The sequence below is a fragment of the Rana temporaria genome, chromosome 2, assembly GCF_905171775.1.
Source record: "Rana temporaria chromosome 2, aRanTem1.1, whole genome shotgun sequence".
Taxonomy (NCBI): domain Eukaryota; kingdom Metazoa; phylum Chordata; class Amphibia; order Anura; family Ranidae; genus Rana; species Rana temporaria.
Window position 1 is genome coordinate 516254797 of NC_053490.1, and position 21827 is coordinate 516276623.

Genomic DNA, 21827 nt, shown 5'->3' on the forward strand with positions numbered 1-21827 from the left:
TTTTACATACTGTCCCTGTTTTTTCTGAGTCTGGCAACCCTGATGGGGCCCCCTAGTGGCATGGGGCCCTCGGGCAGTGCCCGAGTGGTCAGTCCGCCCCTGGCATGGATGCCGATTGCATTCAAGGACACGTAAAATAAATGATCTGATGCGTGTATATAATAAGGCCTGCTGTACACCGGCAGGCATCTCCCCGAGAATGATTAGGGAACAGATATCTGGCCCTCCTCCAGCAAGCCACCAAAGTACCAGGAGACGGCCAGGATTCTAGCCCAGTGTTTCTCAACTCCAGTCCTCAAGGCGCCCCAACAGGTCAGGTTTTCCATTATTTTGCACAGGCGATTTAATCAGTTTCACTGCCTTAAATACCATGCCGTTTCATCTGAGGGAAATCCTGAAAACATGACCTGTTGGGGCGCCTGATGGTGAGAGAAAATCATGCTGGGGCACTTTCCTTTGACTACACAGTGGCACTGCTAAGAGAGAGAGAGAGAGAAAAGAAAAAGAGAGAGAAAGAGAGAGAGAGAGAAAAGAGAAAAAAAAAAAAGAGAGAGAGAGAGAGAAAAGAGAAAAAAAAAAAGAGAGAGAGAGAGAGAGAGAGAGAGAGAGAGAGAGAGAGAGAAAGAGAAAGAGAGAGAGAGAAAAAAAAGAGAGAGAGAGAGAGAGAGAGAGAGAGAGAGAGAGAGAGAGAGAAAAGAGAGAGAGAGAGAGAGAGAGAGAGAGAGAGAGAAAAGAGAGAGAGAGAGAGAGAGAGAGAGAGAGAGAGAGAGAGGGAAAGAAAGAGAGAGAGGGAAAGAAAGAGAGAGAGGGAAAGAAAGAGAGAGAGAGAAAGAAAGAGAGAGAGGGAAAGAAAGAGAGAGAGGGAAAGAAAGAGAGAGAGAGAGAAAGAAAGAGAGGGAAAGAAAGAGAGAGAGGGAAAGAAAGAGAGAGATAGAGAGAGAGGGAAAGAAAGAGAGAGAGGGAAAGAAAGAGAGAGAGGGAAAGAAAGAGAGAGAGGGAAAGAGAGAGAGAGAGGGAAAGAGAGAGAGGGAAAGAGAGAGAGAGAGGGAAAGAGAGAGAGAGAGAGGGAAAGAGAGAGAGAGAGGGGGAAAGAGAGAGAGAGAGGGAAAGAGAGGGAAAGAGAGGGATAGAGAGAGAGAGGGAAAGAGAGAGAAAGAGAGAGGGAAAGAGAGGGAAAGAGAGAGATAGAGAGAGAGGGAAAGAGAGGGAAAGAGAGGGAAAGAGAGGGAAAGAGAGGGAAAGAGAGAGATAGAGATAGAGATAGAGATAGAGATAGAGATAGAGATAGAGATAGAGAGAGAGAGAGAGATAGAGATAGAGATAGATAGAGAAAGAGAAAAATAAAAAGAAAGAAAAAGAGAAGAGAGAAGAAGAAACCACATGCAAAAAAAATTAAAGCAAATGTGACATTGAAAATAATAAAACTTCACAAAATTAAATAAAACCTGACCTGAGCTAAAAGCAAACAGTACAGAAATGTGGGGCCTGCAGATATAATAGATTCCCATGCTGTACTTAGGGCCTTGCCTCTGTGAAAGACAAAACTAAGCCTCACCCATTGTCATTGAACGTCACATGCCAGAGCCTAGGGCAGGGATGGTGAACCTTAGCGCACCCCCAGATGTTTTGGAACTACATTTCCCATAATGCCGCAAATACTGCAGCTGCTGATTTTTAATCTAAGGACACTTACCTGTCCAGGGCACCCACAATGTCGGCACCCGAGCCGATTTTTGGATTGACTCTCGGGTGCAGCCGCCGCTATTCATGGTGTTTCAGCCCATCGGCTTCACAGCCCGTTCCCAAATGTGCATATGTGGCTCCGGAGGGGGAGGGGAGGCAGAGAAGCGGGGGGTTCCACTTTTGGGTGGAATTCCATTTGAACTTGGGCTGAAGTATCAGCCTTATGTAAAGCCTGGGCTAAAGATCCTAAGGGCTTTAATAAGGGACTGGGATTCGTTTGAAGAACACCCTTGGCTACCTTATTATTTATTCAGGTTTAATAAAAAGATCTGTACTGGCTGAACACACGATCGTTTCCCTTTAAATCTCGGTGAAACTTGAGCGACTTTAGACTACAGAAGACATGAAGCGCCTCGTTACGTGCCGCAGCCTCCAGCTACAAGCGAGCGGCTCATTTGTCTGACAATAATTAGAGGCTAATAATAAGCCGGGGAGAGAAGGATCACATTAACAGGCACAGTACATTCCATTCACAACGTTATAAATAAACTACAGCGAAGAGCGGCGATGAGCACTGACCTTTCGGCTTCCGTATGCTCGCCGTTTCCGACACGCTCAAGTTACTAACAGATACTTCTTCACAGTCCGGACTCTCCATGCCGTTCCCGGTCCAGTCCCCCTGCTGGCTCCCCTCATCCCAGCCATCCTGCAGCTCGTCCATGGTGGCGCCAACCGGCAGAGTCGCTGTCGCCAGTAGACTTCTGTCCATCGTTAACCTGGAAGTGAGGTCGGCGCTGGTGAACTGCGAGTCGCTCCTGGTCACGCTGTCCATGGTCGCCGCGTAATCGAACATGAGAGTCGCTTCTTCATCCTGAGTGAGCGCGCTCTGTGGAATGAGAACAGCGCCAAAGTTTTATTATGAAGTTACAATGCAGGAAGAAAGCTGGACACACCCCAGGTCAAATAAAATATCACAAATGGCGATTTTTTGCGATTTGTAAGAGAGACCATCAGTCCCTTTAACCCCTTCCCACCTGTGCCAAGGATCCTTTAACCACTTAAGGACAGGCCTCTTTTTGACACTAAGGGCCAGATTCACGTAGATGGGCGTAAAATTAAGTGGGCGTAGCGTATCGTAGTTACGCTACGCCGCCGCAACTTTGAGAGGCAAGTGCTGTATTCACAAAGCACTTGCGTCTAAAGTTACGGCGGCGTAGCGCAAATGTGCCGGCGTAAGCGCGCCTGAATCAAATAAGGAACAGGGGGGGCGTGATTTATGTAAACTAAGCATGACCCCACGTAAATGACGTTTTTTTCGAACCGCGCATGCTCAGTATCACGTCAAATTTTCAAATTAAATTACGCCCGCTCAATGCCTAGACGACGTGAACGTAATTTACGCAAAGCCCTATTCGCGAACGTTTTACGCAAACAGCGGAAAATTCGACGCTGGCCCGACGTCCATACTCAACATTGCGTACGCCTCATAGAGCAGGGGTAACTATACGCCGGAAAAAGCCTTACGCAAACGACGTAAAAAAATGCGCCAGGCGGACGAACGCTCTGAGAATCCGCGTATCTAGCTAATTTGCATACTCTACGCGGAAATCAACGGAAGCGCCACCTAGCGGCCAGTGTAAATATGCACCTATGATCCGACGGCGTACTAAGACGTACGCCAGTCGGTTCTAGCCCACATTCAGTCGTATCTTGTTTTGTGAATAAAAAACAAAGATACGCCGGCGCATCGTAGAACTTACGCGGCGTTTCAATAGATACGCTGACGTAACTTCTTTTTAGCTTCATTTAAAAGCAAAATGGAAGGATGAGGTAAGTGAAGGAGGACTGCACTAAGGTAAAGGAAGCTATTTAGGGGAAAAAAAAACATTGTACCTTTACAACCCCTTTAAAACACATTTTTCATGCAATTTTGGAATCGAGGTCAGGATTCTGGAGATTCCGCCCCTTGATTCCAAAAATCACCAACATGTGAATGGGGCCTCAAAAACAAACTCAGCATTTGATCAGCAAACACCCGCCCCATGTATACGGTAAACACGTCCTTGGACAACGCACTCACCTTGGAAATTCCTGATATAATGATCGTACTCTTCTTGCGGGGAGATTTTAGAGACTGTTTTGACGATTCTCTGAGCTGTCTTATGGCGGCTTCTGCGACCGGATCAGAGCCGTTCAGCATCAGAAGTTCTACATCCGAGAAAAAAAAAATTATTGTATCACACCAAAACAAAACGCTCGTTGGTCACATAACCTAACCAAACATGGAAGCCTGGGCACCGTACCTGTGTCTGAAGAGGACAGGGCTTTGCTGACCACGCCGCTGTGAGACGGGATCGCCTGCACAGAGAAATCTCGCTCAATCACTTTGATTTTAGGTGGAGTGCTGGCTGCTGAATCTGATGGACACAAAGAAACAACTGCCTTGTAAAAAGCTCACTTATCCATCCATCAATTGAACACAAATAAGTTAAAGTGCGTGGGGGGTGTCTTTGGCCCCCAAAACATGTTGGCTTTATTAGGGGTGGTAAACTGGCACTAATACAGCCGCTCTGCCATGTCCTGGAGCTGGCGTGCGTTCCAAGAACCGGATATTGTATAACCGAAAGCGACATACCGGAAGCTCCACCCCCAGCGAATTTCGTCACACTGACATCATCAGGAGACCCAGAGTTTAATCCACATGCAGGCTGTGCATTGAGAGATGTGCGTTTCAAGAACCAGAAACGGCAAAACCGGAAGTGACATGCCGGAAGCTCCTTTGCTTCCTGATGATGTCAGTGTGATGAAACGCGCCGAAGAGTAGCTTCCGTACGGCACTTCAGGTTATGCAATTTCCGCTTCTTGGAACGCACGCCTCTCCATGTATAACGTGACGAAACACTCCGGGGTGGAGCTTCTGGTACATCATTTCCGGTTGGTTATGCAAATTTCCAGTTTGTGGAACACATGCCTCTCAGTGCATAATTCTGCGTGTGGATACAACTCTGGGACCTTTTCTTTTTTTTCCCTGTAAGTGGTTTTGTGGAGTGCTGCCAAACCGAAGCAAGTGTGCCCAATGACAAATTCAGTGACCCTTAGAAAATTTGAATCCAGTGCCCCGTTTGTTCTTGCGTTTGGTTTTCTAATGCTGTCTGTTACTTCCTGCTCCCTCGATATCTGGTCCAGTTGTCACTGGGACAGGAAGAAAGGGGAAATATCCCCAATGGAGTCACAGACCACAATAAAAGACAGGTATATGTTACGCAACACTCTACAAAGAACAGAGGATTGGCTTTACTGAGTCACACTAACCCTGAAAAAGCATTAAAGTCTGGAGTTTTCACTGGCTGCCTTTACTGCTGCCAAAGCACTATGCCCCGCCCCCTGTCACTCAATCTAATGCCAGAGCTTCACTGCCAGTAGAGGTTCTGTTATTGTACAATATAAAACTTTAACCTGCTTATATTTCTAGTTCCCATTTTCCATTCATCTAATTAACAAATTAACTTTTTGAATAAAACCTGATCTGCATGCAGGCCAGGGAAGGGGGGGACAAGCGAGTCGCCCCTTCCCCCTAAACCATACAATTCTGGTATGGATTTTTTGGGAGGACCCCACGCCATTTTTTTTTGGCTTGGGGTGTTCGTCTCAAAATTCATACCAGAATTGTATAATTCACGAGGCAGGGGCCACTCACTCGTCCCCTCCCTTTTCTGGCCTGCCAGGCGACATGCGGGGAATAAGGGTGTGGTATGGATTTTGGGGGGGTGGCGACGACGGCCAATGGCATGTTTTTTTTTTTTGGCACAGGGTTCCCCTCAAAATCCTTCCCCCACCAAAAAGAGAGCCTAGTATGGATTGGGACGGGGGGGGGGGGGGGGGGGGTTTGAGTCCCATGCAGTTTTTGTGGCAATTTCTTCTTTGCCGGTAACTTTGTTTTTTTTATTTTTTTTTTACACTCGGTGACTTATCTGTTAAGGATGCGGCAGCCCGCGTTGTTAAGGATGCGGCAGCCCGCGTTGTTAAGGATGCGGCAGCCCGCGTTGTTAAGGATGCGGCAGCCCGCGTTGTTAAGGATGCGGCAGCCCGCGTTGTTAAGGATGCGGCAGCCCGCGTTGTTAAGGATGCGGCAGCCCGCGTTGTTAAGGATGCGGCAGCCCGCGTTGTTAAGGATGCGGCAGCCCGCGTTGTTAAGGATGCGGCAGCCCGCGTTGTTAAGGATGCGGCAGCCCGCGTTGTTAAGGATGCGGCAGCCCGCGTTGTTAAGGATGCGGCAGCCCGCGTTGTTAAGGATGCGGCAGCCCGCGTTGTTAAGGATGCGGCAGCCCGCTCCTCAACAAGCAGCTATACAGTTTGTTAAAGAAAAAAATGTAAAAACACATCACTTGTGTCCATTGAACTTTATTACATGCAAAATACAATCTGCTGGGGAGTCTACAGGGGAGATCTCAGAGTGGTGTTCCCAAGTCTCCACACTGGTTGGAATTTGTGTCTGCGTCCCCCAACCTACCGGACGATTTTTCGGAGTGGCTCCCCGGACTCTTGCTCTCCAGCCGCGGTTTGGAAGTCACGGAGGTGATGGTGGTGACCACGGTGCCGCAGGGCATCACAGTGCGGTCCATCTCCACTTTCTTTGCCGGCACCGGCACTGGGACTGTAAAGGATTTCAATTCATTTGGTTCCACAAACAAGAACTGGAATGAAGAACACAAAAAGGACATTTCACTTCAGCTCCCCCGCTATGAAGGAAAAAAAAACAAAACGATCGTCTATAAGCAGTGGCAGAATGAGGAGGAAACGTCTTTCTCTAAGACAAATGAGGGAACCAGACAAAGGAAACTGGGACACATCTGCAGACATGAAATGAGGCCAAATAAATCTATTTTTCAGTATGTTTGGCAGTTTGCCTCACTGTGTACAGTTTTCTTAAAGAATCAATTCACCTTTAAAAAAAAATTAAAATAAACGCACGTTTGCAGGTAAAAAAAATAAAAAGCGCATTCTTTTTTCTTTTACTGGAGCCTGCAGAGCATTGCACCCGCAATCAGCAGATCATGGGTGCAATGTGATGCTCCTGCACAGTCTCTCTCTAGGTTTGTGCCCGAATCCCCGTATGGGCTTTCCGTTACAAAGATAGAGGAAGAATGAACTACGTGCTGAGCAGCCCATTCAAACTACGCAGTGCCGCAGTGTCAGGTGGTACTTGTAGTTTTTTTCATTTACCATTTTCTTACATCAGTTCACCTTTCAAAAAACTGTTTTAAATAAACAATAAATGCACATTTGTTTGCAGGTAAAAAAATTATGTGCATTTATATTCTTTTTTTTTCTTAAAGCCGAGTTCCGACAATTTTTTTGTTTTTTTTAAGTCAGCAGCTCCAAATACTGCAGCTGCTGACTTTTAAAATAAGGACACTTACCTGTCCAGGGCGCCTGCGATGTCGGCACCCGAAGCCGATCTGTCCCTCAGCTCTCGGGTGCTGCCGCCGCCATCTTCGGTGAGGGAATCTTGCGGCTTCAATTCCTTGTTCTCTACTGCGCATGCGTAAGTCGCCCTGCACGATCTCACTGGTACCTGCTGTCTATTGGGACCTGTGTGTCTCTCAGAAGACAGCAGGGGGACGGAGGAGGTGCCGGATGTGGTGTAGACAGCTGTAGGTGGCTCGGCTATCTATGCTCAGAAGTGTCTAATACAGGTATCTGGTCCCCCCCCCTCCCCCTTGAAAGGTGCCAAATGGATTCCAAAAAGTGGAAGTTCCATTTTTAGGTGGAACTCCACTTTAAGGAGCCTGCAGAGCATTGAGGCAACAAAATGACAACATGTAGTCTCCTCGTAGATAGGAAGCTGGAAAATTTCCAATAGAACTCCTTGATTTTACATCTCTTTTCACAACCTACTGAAATTTTAGAACAGTTATTAAGGTTCTTTGACAGCTGGGTACCTACCTGAGCACTGACCGATCCAAACCCAGAGCTGAGAGGATAGCTTTGCCTCCCTGATGGGTTCTTCCTGAACAGATCTAAGGGAACGGTCGCCCAAGACAGGGGGGGACCTTTAAAAAAAAAAAAATAAGGAATTTAGCAGTTATATCCCCTGCACTATATCTATAATAAAATATATATATATAAAATCAGCCCTCAAAAAATCCACTTGCCCACTCGCATTGTGCGAGTGGATTTTGAGGGCTGGCGAGAAGAGCTGCCTGGGAGCACGGTGGGGGGGGGGGGGGGGGGGGGGAGGCCGAGCACCGCCAATCAGAGGGGAAGAGAGGAGAGACGCCGGCTGGATGATCAGAGCAGGGAACATCACAGCTTTCATTTCAATAGTTGTGTGTTCCCTGCGCCGTCACATAAGCCCCTCCTTTTTCCAGGACTTTGATCTTTGACAGATCACAGTCCAATCCTAGGACAGGTGACATGAATCAAAGTTCACCGGACAAGAGGAGGGGCTTATTTGGTGGCGCGCTGCAGGGGAACACACAGCTATTGAAATTAAAGTTGTGATGTTCCCTGCTCTGATCATCCAGCCGACGGCTCTCTTCTCTTCCCATCCACAGGTAGGCTGCATTATGGGACACGTGCAGATACAGGCTGCATTGGCGGGCACAGGCTGCATTGGTGGACATAAACAGAATTAAGTTGTTCAAAACATAAGAGTAGTGTCATTTCATGAGATAATTTATGAGGGCGGGTTTAGGGACGGATTAGGGGAAGGGCATGGTAGGGGTTAGGCAGGGCAACTGGTGGCGAATAACCCTTGAGGCCTGGCTAGTAGCTCAGAACTTGAAATTTTGAGCCCTGTCTATATACAGACACACACAGACACACACACACACTCACACGTCTTATTGTACAAGGGTGATTGTTAAGGGTGTTCTATCAAGTTGAGGTCAACCCAATAGAACACCTATGGGATGAATTAGAGAGGAGACTGCGAGCCAGGCCTTCTCGTTCAACATCAGTGCCTGACCTCACAAATGCACTTCTGGAAGAACGGTCAAACATTCACCCCTTCACCCTCTGCAGCAATGCTGGCAGCACTCATTCATCCATTTCCCAATATTTCCCATATTTGTATATGACACTGAGCATGTGCACTCAACTTCTTTGGTCGATTATGACAAGGCCTGTTCCGAGTGGAACCTGTCCTGTTATACCGTTGTATGGTCTTGGCCACCGTGCTGCAGCTCAGTTTCAGGGTCTTGGCAATTTTCTTATAGCCTAGGCCAGTGATGGTGAACCTTGGCACCCCAGATGTTTTGGAACTACATTTCCCATGATGCCCAAATCATCTGGGGAGCCAACGTTCACCATCACTGGCCTAGGTCATCTTTATGTAGAGCAACAATTCTTTTTTTCAGATCCTCAGAGAGTTCTTTGCCATGAGGTGACATGTTGAACTTCCAGTGACCAGTATGGGAGAGTGAGAGTGATAACACCAAATTCAACACACCTGCTCCCCATTCACACCTGAGACCTTGTAACACTAACGAGTCACATGACACGGGAGGGAAAATGGCTAATTGGGCCCAATTTGGACAATTTCACTTAGGGGTGTACTCACTTTTGTTGCCAGCGGTTTAGACATTAATTGCTGTGTGTTGAGTTATTTTGAGGGGACAGCAAATTTACACTGTTATACAAGATGTACACTCACTACTTTACATTGTAGCAAAGTGTCATTTCTTCAGTGTTGTCAAAGATAGAAGAAAATATTTACAAAAATGTGAGGGGTGTACTCACTTCTGTGAGATACTGCACACACACACATAAAAAGGTGGTGTCGTCATTTCATTTGAATCAAGATATTATTTTGACTTCCTTTTTTTCTGGTCCGCGGACGGCGGAGGAAAAATGATTGCACTCCCTAGATGTAGTGAGAGCAGTAAAAGCGTATCTGCAGGCAACCGCTCAGATACGTAAAACAGACGTTTTGTTTATTTTGCCAGATGGTCCCAACAAGGGACAAGCGGCATCAAAATCCATTTCGTGGTGAAAGAAGAAGAAAATCACTTGATTCCCCCATCAACACAGTCAGTGTTGATGAGGGAATCCCTAATGTGTTCATCTGGCAGGGGGAAGCAGGGAGCGTCCTAAAAATCCAGTATGCTGGTTATACCAAGACAATCTTGGCCTGCTGAACCGGCCAAGATTCCAACCATCAATGGGCGGATTTACCTAGGAAAAATTGCTTTTTTTTTTGGAACATTGGATTACATGGAATGTTTTTCCTAGTTGCCTGAAGTTGAGCTTTAGCACTTGGCTAATCCCCTTCCCCCTCCTGCCTGTAGAGGTCCCTTTACACCAAGGGTCTCAAATGGGCGGCAGCCCTCCAGCTGTTGCGAAACTACAAGACCCATCACGCCTCTGCCTGTGGGAATCATGCTAGTAACTATCAGCCTTGCAGTGCCTGATGGAACTTTGCAACAGCTGGAGGGTCACCCGTTTGAGACCCCTGCTTTACACTGATGTAACGCCCGATCCCCGTACTCACTGCCTGCAGGTTTCTCAGCTTCGGAGATCTGGAGAAGTAGCTCTTTGGATTTTGCATTCAGTTCTCTATTAAACAAATAGAAAAAAAAAAAAAAAGTAATGTTAGGCTAAAAAAAGCATAAATCCGATTCAGGACAAATACTGTATAAACGTCATTGTTTTCTAATGCAGACAGAGTGAGAAGACCAATAAAAAGTATTCTAAAAAGAAAAAAGGAAACAGTACCGTTACATTTCAAAACACTTTTAATCTGCAACACAATTCAGTGACCGCCTAACTTGCTGTGATGAGCCGACAGCACTGACTCTGTTGCACTGAAATCCCAAGAACTGTTGTCAGGGATATTAGAACTGGTATGGCGGTGATCAGGGATAATAGGTCTGGTATGTTGGTGATCAGAGATAATAGGACTGGTATGGCGGTGATCAGAGATAATAGGACTAGTATGGCGGTGATCAGGAATAATAGGACCGGTATGTTGGTGATCAGGGATAATAGGTCTGGTATGGCGGTGATCAGGGATAATAGTACTGGTATGTTGGTGATCAGGGATAATAGGACTGGTATGTTGGTGATCAGGGATAATAGGACTGGTATGTTGGTGATCAGGGATAATAGGACTGGTATGTTGGTGATCAGGGATAATAGGTCTGGTATGGTGGTGATCAGGGATAATAGGTCTGGTATGGCGGTGATCAGAGATAATAGGACTGGTATGGCGGTGATCAGAGATAATAGGACTGGTATGGCGGTGATCAGAGATAATAGGACTGGTATGGCGGTGATCAGGGATAATAGGACTGGTATGGCGGTGATCAGGGATAATAGGACTGGTATGGCGGTGATCAGAGATAATAGGACTGGTATGGCGGTGATCAGAGATAATAGGACTGGTATGGCGGTGATCAGGGATAATAGGACTGGTATGGCGGTGATCAGAGATAATAGGACTGGTATGGCGGTGATCAGGGATAATAGGTCTGGTATGGCGGTGATCAGAGATAATAGGGCTGGTATGGCAGTGATCAGGGATAATAGGACTGGTATGGCGGTGATCAGAGATAATAGGACTGGTATGGCAGTGATCAGAGATAATAGGTCTGGTATGGCGGTGATCAGAGATAATAGGTCTGGTATGGCGGTGATCAGGGATAATAGGACTGGTATGGCGGTGATCAGAGATAATAGGACTGGTATGGCGGTGATCAGGGATAATAGGTCTGGTATGGCGGTGATCAGGGATAATAGGACTGGTATGGCGGTGATCAGAGATAATAGGTCTGGTATGTTGGTGATCAGAGATAATAGGACTGGTATGGCGGTGATCAGGGATAATAGGACTGGTATGGCGGTGATCAGAGATAATAGGACTGGTATGGCGGTGATCAGGGATAATAGGTCTGGTATGTTGGTGATCAGAGATAATAGGACTGGTATGGCGGTGATCAGGGATAATAGGACTGGTATGGCGGTGATCAGAGATAATAGGACTGGTATGGCGGTGATCAGAGAATAGGACTGGTATGGTGGTGATCAGAGATAATAGGACTGGTATGGCGGTGATCAGGGATAATAGGACTGGTATGGCGGTGATCAGAGATAATAGGAATGGTATGGCGGTGATCAGGGATAATAGGTCTGGTATGGCGGTGATCAGAGATAATAGGACTGGTATGGCGGTGATCAGAGATAATAGGACTGGTATGGCGGTGATCAGAGATAATAGGACTGGTATGGTGGTGATCAGAGATAATAGGACTGGTATGGCGGTGATCAGGGATAATAGGACTGGTATGGCGGTGATCAGAGATAATAGGTCTGGTATGGCGGTGATCAGGGATAATAGGACTGGTATGGCGGTGATCAGAGATAATAGGACTGGTATGGTGGTGATCAGAGATAATAGGACTGGTATTGTGGTGATCAGAGATAATAGGATTGGTATGGTGGTGATCAGAGATAATAGGACTGGTATGGTGGTGATCAGAGATAATAGGACTGGTATGGCGGTGATCAGAGATAATAGGACTGGTATGGCGGTGATCAGAGATAATAGGACTGGTATGGCGGTGATCAGGGATAATAGGACTGGTATGGCGGTGATCAGGGATAATAGTACTGGTATGTTGGTGATCAGGGATAATAGGACTGGTATGGCGGTGATCAGAGATAATAGGACTGGTATGGTGGTGATCAGAGATAATAGGACTGGTATGGCGGTGATCAGGGATAATAGGACTGGTATGGCGGTGATCAGAGATAATAGGACTGGTATGGCGGTGATCAGGGATAATAGGACTGGTATGGCGGTGATCAGGGATAATAGGACTGGTATGGCGGTGATCAGGGATAATAGGACTGGTATGGCGGTGATCAGGGATAATAGGACTGGTATGGCGGTGATCAGGGATAATAGGACTGGTATGGCGGTGATCAGGGATAATAGGACTGGTATGGCGGTGATCAGAGATAATAGGTCTGGTATGGCGGTGATCAGGTATAATAGGACTGGTATGGTGGTAATCAGAGATAATAGGACTGGTATGGTGGTGATCAGAGATAATAGGACTGGTATGGCGGTGATCAGAGATAATAGTACTGGTATGTTGGTGATCAGAGATAATAGGACTGGTATGGCGGTGATCAGGGATAATAGGACTGGTATGGCGGTGATCACGGATAATAGGTTTGGTATGGTGGTGATCAGGGATAATAGGACTGGTATGGTGGTGATCAGAGATAATAGGACTGGTATGTTGGTGATCAGGGATAATAGGACTGGTATGTTGGTGATCAGGGATAATAGGACTGGTATGGTGGTGATCAGGGATAATAGGACTGGTATGGTGGTGATCAGGTATAATAGGACTGGTATGGTGGTGATCAGAGATAATAGGACTGGTATGGCGGTGATCAGGGATAATAGGACTGGTATGGCGGTGATCAGAGATAATAGGACTGGTATGTTGGTGATCAGGGATAATAGGTCTGGTATGTTGGTGATCAGAGATAATAGGACTGGTATGTTGGTGATCAGGGATAATAGGACTGGTATGGTGGTGATCAGAGATAATAGGACTGGTATGGCGGTGATCAGGGATAATAGGACTGGTATGGCGGTGATCAGAGATAATAGGACTGGTATGGCGGTGATCAGAGATAATAGTACTGGTATGTTGGTGATCAGAGATAATAGGACTGGTATGGCGGTGATCAGGGATAATAGGACTGGTATGGCGGTGATCACGGATAATAGGTTTGGTATGGTGGTGATCAGGGATAATAGGACTGGTATGGCGGTGATCAGGGATAATAGGACTGGTATGGTGGTGATCAGAGATAATAGGACTGGTATGTTGGTGATCAGGGATAATAGGACTGGTATGTTGGTGATCAGGGATAATAGGACTGGTATGGTGGTGATCAGGGATAATAGGACTGGTATGGTGGTGATCAGGTATAATAGGACTGGTATGGTGGTGATCAGAGATAATAGGACTGGTATGGCGGTGATCAGGGATAATAGGACTGGTATGGCGGTGATCAGAGATAATAGGACTGGTATGTTGGTGATCAGGGATAATAGGTCTGGTATGTTGGTGATCAGAGATAATAGGACTGGTATGTTGGTGATCAGGGATAATAGGACTGGTATGGTGGTGATCAGGGATAATAGGACTGGTATGGCGGTGATCAGAGATAATAGGACTGGTATGGCGGTGATCAGGGATAATAGGACTGGTATGGCGGTGATCAGGTATAATAGGACTGGTATGGCGGTGATCAGGTATAATAGGACTGGTATGGCGGTGATCAGGGATAATAGGTCTGGTATGGCGGTGATCAGAGATAATAGGACTGGTATGGCGGTGATCAGAGATAATAGGACTGGTATGGTGGTGATCAGAGATAATAGGACTGATATGGCGGTGATCAGAGATAATAGGACTGGTATGGTGGTGATCAGGTATAATAGGACTGGTATGGCGGTGATCAGGTATAATAGGACTGGTATGGCGGTGATCAGAGACACGGTGAGTGGGTGGCTGTTGGTTCTAGGTTGTGTGTACAATTCCTTAGAAGTCCTATAATCCTCATTGAGCTGTACAAGCCCCGGTGTCTGCTCTCATCAGCGGTCTGCTCATCTATCGTGGTGGAGTAGAAGGTTACGGTGTAGCTGTGGCAGGAAGTGACAGATGAATAGAACGTATTCCCCCCCCATGATGTCCGCCTCGTGTATCTCACTGTAAAACACATTACGTGCAACGCTCCCCCAGGACTACTCATGATGGAGTTTTCAGCTGTTGGATGATAATGAAATCCTGGAAATCCCCCCCGCCCCCCCTCCAATGTTAACACGCATGCTGGCAGCTGCAATACAAGCGCTATTGTTTCTGGAAAGTACTACCTACAGAATCTCCGGTAACCCCTTCCTTCTGTGACCAGGACTCAGGTCACCGGTGACTGTTCGGCACTCCACCAGAAAGTCATACTCCAGGTTTAAAGTGGAGTGGGAATTCAGAATGGGGGGGGGGGTACCCTTGTAATGGGTCCCCTCCCCACTACAAATGTTACCTGCTCATTTTACCTAGGAGGCCATAAATGAACATACCTACCTTGTTCCCCTAGCAGTTGGCACTCTTCTTTGGTCTGGTGATCTCGGGTTGTGGACAGGCCCTTGGATTTCTGGTATTGAAGCGGTTAAGGACACCTTCGTCTACTTTCACACTGGGGCTGCCGAGCGTTCGCGCTAAAGCGCCGTCTTGTTTTAGCGTCGCTTTTTGGCCGCTAGCAGGGCGCTTTTAACCCACGTTAGCGGCTGAAGAAGGGGTTTAAAAGCGACCGTGTTGGCGTTTTTCCCGCACCGCTTTTGAAGCACTGTCCATTCATGTCAATGGACAGGGGCGGTTTGGGAGCGGTAAATACAGCGCTCCCAAACCGCCCCAAAGATGCTGCTTGAAGGACTTTTTAGAACGTCCCGCAAGCGCACTGCCCCGGTGTGAAAAGTCGCAATAAAATTTATGGGGAGACTGTTTTCAGGCGCTATTTCTAGCGCTAAAACGCCTGGAAAACGCCTCCATGTGAAGCCAGCCTTAAAGCGGGGTTCTGGTCATACATTTTTTTTTTTTTTGCAAGCTAAAATTAATCACATTAAATAGTCCCTAAAACATATTAATAGCTCCCCAACCGTTCCAGAAATCATTGTAAACACTTGCCTTATATCCTCCAGCTCATGTTGTGGCCGTATCCATCATATGTGTGGGCGTAGCCATCATATGTGTGGGCGTAGCCATCATATGTGTGGGCGTAGCCATCATATGTGTGGGCGTAGCCATCATATGTGTGGGCGTAGCCATCATATGTGTGGGCGTAGCCATCATATGTGTGGGCGTAGCCATCATGTGTGGGCGTAGCCATCATATGTGTGGGCATGTGAAGCCCAGTTCCATTTTCTTCCTGGTTTTCAGGGAGAGGTGCATGCTGGGCGATTTTTAGGCCGAGTTAGGCCGAAGCCGTGGCCTTTCCTAATGTTATGTCCGCGGCTCCGGAGCTAGGCCAAAGCCGCGGCCTTTCCAAATGTTATGGCCGCGGCTTCGGCCTACCTCCGGAGAAATGGCTACAACGTTAGGAAAGGCCGCGGCTTCGGCCTAACTCCGGAGCCGCGGCCATCTTGGTACACCCGGCAGCAACCCTCCTCCTCTGTTTACACCCACAGAGGAGGAGGAGCCCGCACTCGGACACACCGCTGGAAGGGACTCTGTACTACCTGAGGGGGGGGGGGGGGATTTTGTCTTACCTGAGAGGGGGGTTGTCTTGCCTGAGGGGGGGCTGTCTTGCCTGAGGGGGGGGCTGTCTTGCCTGAGGGTATGTGGATATTACAGTGCAGGGGGGGGGGGGGAGATGTGGATATTACAGTGGGGGGGGGGGTGATGTGGATATTACAGTGGGGGGGGATGTGGATATTACAGTGGGGGGGGGGGGGGTACTACAGTGGGGGGGGGGATGATGTGGATATTACAGTGGGGGGGGGATGTGGATATTACAGTGGGGGGGGGGGGAGATGTGGATATTACAGTGGGGGGGGGGGGGGTGATGTGGATATTACAGTGGGGGGGGGTGATGTGGATATTACAGTGGGGGGGGGATGTGGATATTACAGTGAGGGGGGGGGGTAATGTGGATATTACAGTGGGGGGGGATGTGGATATTACAGTGGGGGGGGGGGTGTGGATATTACAGTGGGGGAGAATTTTTTTTTTTTTTTGCCGATCCGAAAAATGATCCGATCCGTGACTCCTGATCCGAGGAACGATCCGAACCGTGAGTTTTTTGATCCGTTGCACCCCTAATAATGCCCAGAGACTCCTGGGAAAAGAGTGCCATCATTTCCCAGGAGGCAATGGGGTCTTAGGACAGGAAGTTGAACCACCTAGGACTGGGAAGTAGGCAGATTATAAAATTTGCCTAGTAACAGCCAGATGGGAGTTAAAAAACAAACAAACAAAAAAAAAAAAATTGTATTTGTTATTTTTTATTTTTACATTATAGGCAAGCTGTTAATAGAAAGTAAATTTTTAGGGTGGAACTCCACTTTAATATATTTTTTATACCCGCCTAGAGTTCGACTTTAAATAAAATAATTCTGGAAATGCTCTCGTCTCCAGATATGACAAATATGTTTACGGTGTCAATCTGAGGAGGCGATGAGCACCGCCGGTATCAGTCACTTCCTCCAGCCGGAGAACACTAGAGGTTTTATGGTTGTGTTATATTCGTTCCGGACTTTGTGCGTTCATCAGGGAGCAGCCATGAAATCCAACCAGTCAGAGGAAGATCGCACATGACTCGGCATGTCTGCTCCCTCTGACATTCCTGGAGTTACACAACATCGCTTTGTCCCAAAAAAATACAGAAATTGCTGTCTGTGACCCCCATTGGTGAGGTCCCCCCATTCCTAGTTCCTGACATGAGGGACAAGAAATGAGAGGAGAAGGAAGGGGTCACCCAGATAGAAGGCACAAGAACATAACGAGTGCTTTTGTTTCGGCTCCTGACCCCACTGAGGCGATTCTATTACTTCCATGCTACACAATGCTTTAGAATTTTATCACCAGATTTCGGGCCCTCAACAGGATGCCGGAGCCAATCCCAGCCTGGTCTGGTCTGCATGGCCAACTGCGTCTTTTAGACTTCTTACACGCGGGATAAAAAAACCTCCATTGGAAAAAATGCGGGGTGCCGGGTCCCTCGGGCCACGTTGTCCCGACTCAAACAACAGAGCAGCATAGAGTAGCCAGGTTGATGGATCCACATTACCCTCTTTCGGCCTTGACACTGGGGATAACTCACATCATTACTCCTACCGGTTTGCTATATTCCCCAGTATTAGCCAGATTCAGGTACGGCGGCGCATCATTCAGGCAGCGTAGCGTATCGTATTTACGCTACGCCGCCGTAAGTCAGAGAGGCAAGTGCTGTATTCACAAAGCACTTGCCTCCTAAGTTACGGCGGTGTAGCGTAAATGGGGCCGGCGTAAGCGCGCCTAATTCAAATGAGGGGGGCGTGTTTTATGTAAATGGGTGGTGACCCGACGTGATTGACGTTTTTTACGAACGGCGCATGCGCCGTCCGTGTACATATCACAGTGTGCATTGCTCCAAAGTACGCCGCAAGGACGTATTGGTTTTGACGTGAACGTAAATTACGTCCAGTCCCATTCACGGACGACTTACGCAAACGACGTAAAAATTTCAGCGCTGGAACGACGGCCATACTTAACATTGACTAGGCCAGCTATTTGTTCAACTAACTTTACGCTGGAAAAAGCCGTACGCAAACGACTTAAAAAAAATGCGCCGGGCGCACGTACGTTTCTGAATCGGCGTATCTAGTCATTTACATATTCTACGCCGAACTCAACGGAAGCGCCACATAGCGGCCAGCCTAAATATTGCACCCTAAGATACGACGGCGTAGGAGACTTACGCCGCTCGTATCTTAGCCTAATTTAAGCGTATCTGGTTTCCAGAATGCGCTTAAATTTAGGACGGCGTAGATTCAGAGTTACGTCGGCGTATCTACTGATACGTCGGCGTATTAAAGCTACCTGAATCTGGCTATTTATGTATACCTGGAAATCATATTATGCAACATTGTCAATGATACCCTGCTTGCTGTACACATGTGCCTTGATTTGTAAACGGTTGTGCTGCTTTGTACTATGTATGTGGTTCGTGTGGACCGTTTTCCTGAAAAAAAAAAAAAAAAAAAAAACACCCTCCATGTCTTTTACGGATCTGAACGCAGATGCATTGTTCTCTATGGAGCAACGCATGCGGCTGTGAAAAGATGAGTAAGGGCCGTTCACATCACATGCGGTCCAGTGCCTGTTTTTTCTGAATGAAAAACTCCTAGGTAGTGGGTTTTATGGTTTTCAATGGCATAGTTCACACCAGGGGGGTCAGTTCCAGTTAAAAAGTAAAACATGCTGCATGAACTGTACTGGAAAGCGGTAAAATGCATGAATAAATGCACCGGAAAGGAACCAAAAACCGCACTGGTACCCATATTTCCTTATTTAACCACTTCCGGACCGCCCCCTGACGTTATACGTCGGTACTTTGACGTTAAATACCAGGGTTATGGCAGCAGATAGCTGCCATAACCCCGGTATTTTCTTTACGGCAGGCGGTCCGCTTTAAGATTAAAGTGGTCTCCGCGGCGGATTCGTCGCAAGATCCCTTCTATCGGCGGCAGCACTGGTGGGCACCGATAGGTGGCACTGGTGGGCGGCACAGGTGGGCGGCACTGGTCGCCGGCACTGGTGGGCGACACTGGTGGGCAGCTGCCATAACCCCGGTATTTTAACGGCAGGCGGTCCGCTTTAAGATAAAAGTGGTCTCCGCGGCGGATTTGCCGCAAGATCCCTTTTATCGGCGGCAGCACTGGTGGGCACCGATAGGTGGCACAGGTGGGCGGCACTGGTCGCCGGCACTGGTGGGTGGCACTGGTGGGCGGCACAGGTGGACAGCTGCCATAACCCCGGTATTTTAACGGCAGGCGGTCCGCTTTAAGATAAGTGGTCTCCGCGGCGGATTCGCCGCAAGATCCCTTTTATCGGCTGCAGCACTGGTGGGCACCGATAAGTGGCACAGGTGGGCGGCACTGGTCGCCGGCACAGGTGGGCACAGGTAGGCGACACCGATGGGCACAGGTAGGCGACACCGATGGGCACAGGTAGGCGACACCGATGGGCACAGGTAGGCAGCACTGACTAGCATCACTAATGGGAACTTACTGGCATCACTAATGAGCACTGATTGGTGTCACTGATGCGGGGCTTTCCTGTAATCAGGGCACCGATTATCAGTGCCCCGATTACCTGTCCGGGCGTCCCCTGCGAGGAGATGCCGCTGATCATCTCTCCCCATCACACTCTCTGTCAATGTGAGACCATGAGAGCGGATTACCGTCACTTCTGCATTTACATGTGACCGGCTGTGTCCAATCAGCAACAATTCTAGCACTAGACCTCCTCTGTAACTCTAAACAGGCAACCTGTAAACATTTTTAAAGCATTGCCTATGGGGATTTTTCAAGTACCGTAGCTTCCATGACCGCGCCCAAATGACATGTTAGGTATCCATTTACTCAGGGCAACATCATCTTTCACATTGTATAAAAAAATTGGGCTAACTTTTTTTTTTTTTTTTATTCATTAAAGTGTATTCCCCGCCCCCCCCCCCCAAAAAAATTGCGTTTGAAAGACTGCTGTGTGACTACAGTGCGACATAACATTTTGTAATGACCGCCATTTTATTCTCATGGGTCTCTGCCAAAAAGAATATATACGTTTGGGAGTTCTTAGAAATTTTCTAGCAAAAAACACCGACAACAAATGTCAGCAAAAGACCTTGGCCCAGGTTCACGTAGGAGATACGCCGTCGTATCTCTGAGTCTGAGGCGTCGTATCTTGGAGCCTGATTCAAAGAATCAGATACGCCAGAATTTGTATAAGATACGACCAGCGCAAATCTCCTACGTCGTTGTATCTTAACTGCATATTTACGCTGGCCGCTAGGGTCGTGTATGCTGATTTACGCCTAGAAATATGTAAATCAGCTAGATACGCCTATTCACGAACGTACGCCCGGCCATCGCAGTAGAGATACACCGTTTACGTTAGGCTTTTTCTGGCGTAAAGTTACCCCTGCTCTATGAGGCGTACTAATGTTAGGTATGGATGTCGGAACAGCGTAAAATTTTTCACGTTTTACATCGTTTGCGTAAGCCGTTCGTGAATAGGGCTGGGCGTCATTTACGTTCACGTCAAAAGCATTGGCTTTTTGCGGGTTAATTTGGAGCATGCGCACTGGGATACTTTCACGGACGGCGCATGCGCCGTTTGTAAAAAGCGTAATTTACGTGGGGTCACAATAAATTTACCTAACACACGCCCGCATTTGAATTAGGCGGGCTTACGCCAGCCTATTTACGCTACGCCGCCGCAACTTTGCTTTGTGGATATTGCACTTGCCTGTCAAAGTTGCGGAGGCGTAACGTAAATAGGATACGTTACGCCCGCACAAAGATGCGCTCTCCTACGTGAATCTGGCTCTTGTCTTAAAGCGGTTAATGCAACACACACTGTACACAACATCCCGGTGTGAATGACCTGCACAGAGCGCCGTTGTTTTCTATGTGCCTTGCAGTCACCTGTGTTGATCTGGTGAAAGGAGGTTGATTTTTTATTTATTTTTTGCTTCCCTTACATTAAATCGGCGTCTCCCCACCTACGGTAAACATTCTGCTCTGAACCGGGTGGAGGAGGAAAAATAAAAATCAAACAGGTGTACACCTCGTCTACCCGTATAGACCCTCCTGATAGGTGGGTTTCATTCTGCGCCATTCCATAGCATTCAATGAGTCATGAAAAGCGTGGGCGGCTTTTCACAAAGAGAACTGCGGGGCGGTTTATATTGTTTCTTGCTTTTATACAAACCTAACCTAGAAATAATCAGTCAAATGGTAAAAGATTAACCATCTGACCAGAAAATCACATTAGTACAACGATGAAAAAAATAAAATGAGGGTGCCACACAACGTGCACAACCCCTTATTTTTGCAGTTTTTTTTTTTTTAAAGTAGAAATATAATGTAGCAACATAATAATCTTGTGTGGGATGCATTTGTATTCAGCCCCCTTTTCTCTGATACCCCCAACTAAAATCTAGTGGAACCAATTGCTTTCAGAAGTCCTCTAATTAGTAAAGAGAGTCCACCTGTGTGTAATTGAATCTCAGTATAAATACAACTGTTCTGTGAAGCCCTCAGAGGTTTGTTAGAGAACCTTAGAGACCAAATAGCATCATGAAGACCAAGGAACACACCAAACCGGTCAGGGATAAAGTTGTGGAGAAGTATATAGCAGATTTAGGTTTTAAAATAAATACCCCAAGCTCTGAACATCTCACGGAGCTCTGTTCAATCCATCATCCGATAATGGAAAGAGTATGGCACAACTGCAAACCTACCAAGACATGGCCGTCCACCTAAACTGACAGGTCGGGCAAGGAGAGCATTCATCAGAGAAGCAGCCAAGAAGCCCATGGTAACTCTGGAGGAGCTGCAGAGATCCACAGCTCAGGGG

At 47.4% G+C, this 21827-nt stretch overlaps 1 protein-coding gene across 2 annotated transcripts in view; it reads right to left on the reverse strand.

Annotated features, from left to right (window-relative positions):
• The window catches only part of C2CD2 (C2 calcium dependent domain containing 2), a 142039-nt gene that overhangs the window by 15321 nt on the left and 104891 nt on the right, over positions 1 to 21827 (reverse strand). For both annotated transcript variants that reach the window (XM_040339023.1, XM_040339024.1), the window contains exons 9-14: positions 10178 to 10242; positions 7630 to 7736; positions 6194 to 6377; positions 3987 to 4100; positions 3764 to 3891; positions 2263 to 2569 (exon numbers count right to left, since the gene is read on the reverse strand). In XM_040339023.1, the coding sequence (XP_040194957.1) occupies positions 2263 to 2569; positions 3764 to 3891; positions 3987 to 4100; positions 6194 to 6377; positions 7630 to 7736; positions 10178 to 10242 (905 nt within the window). The remainder of the gene's footprint in view (positions 1 to 2262; positions 2570 to 3763; positions 3892 to 3986; positions 4101 to 6193; positions 6378 to 7629; positions 7737 to 10177; positions 10243 to 21827) is intronic.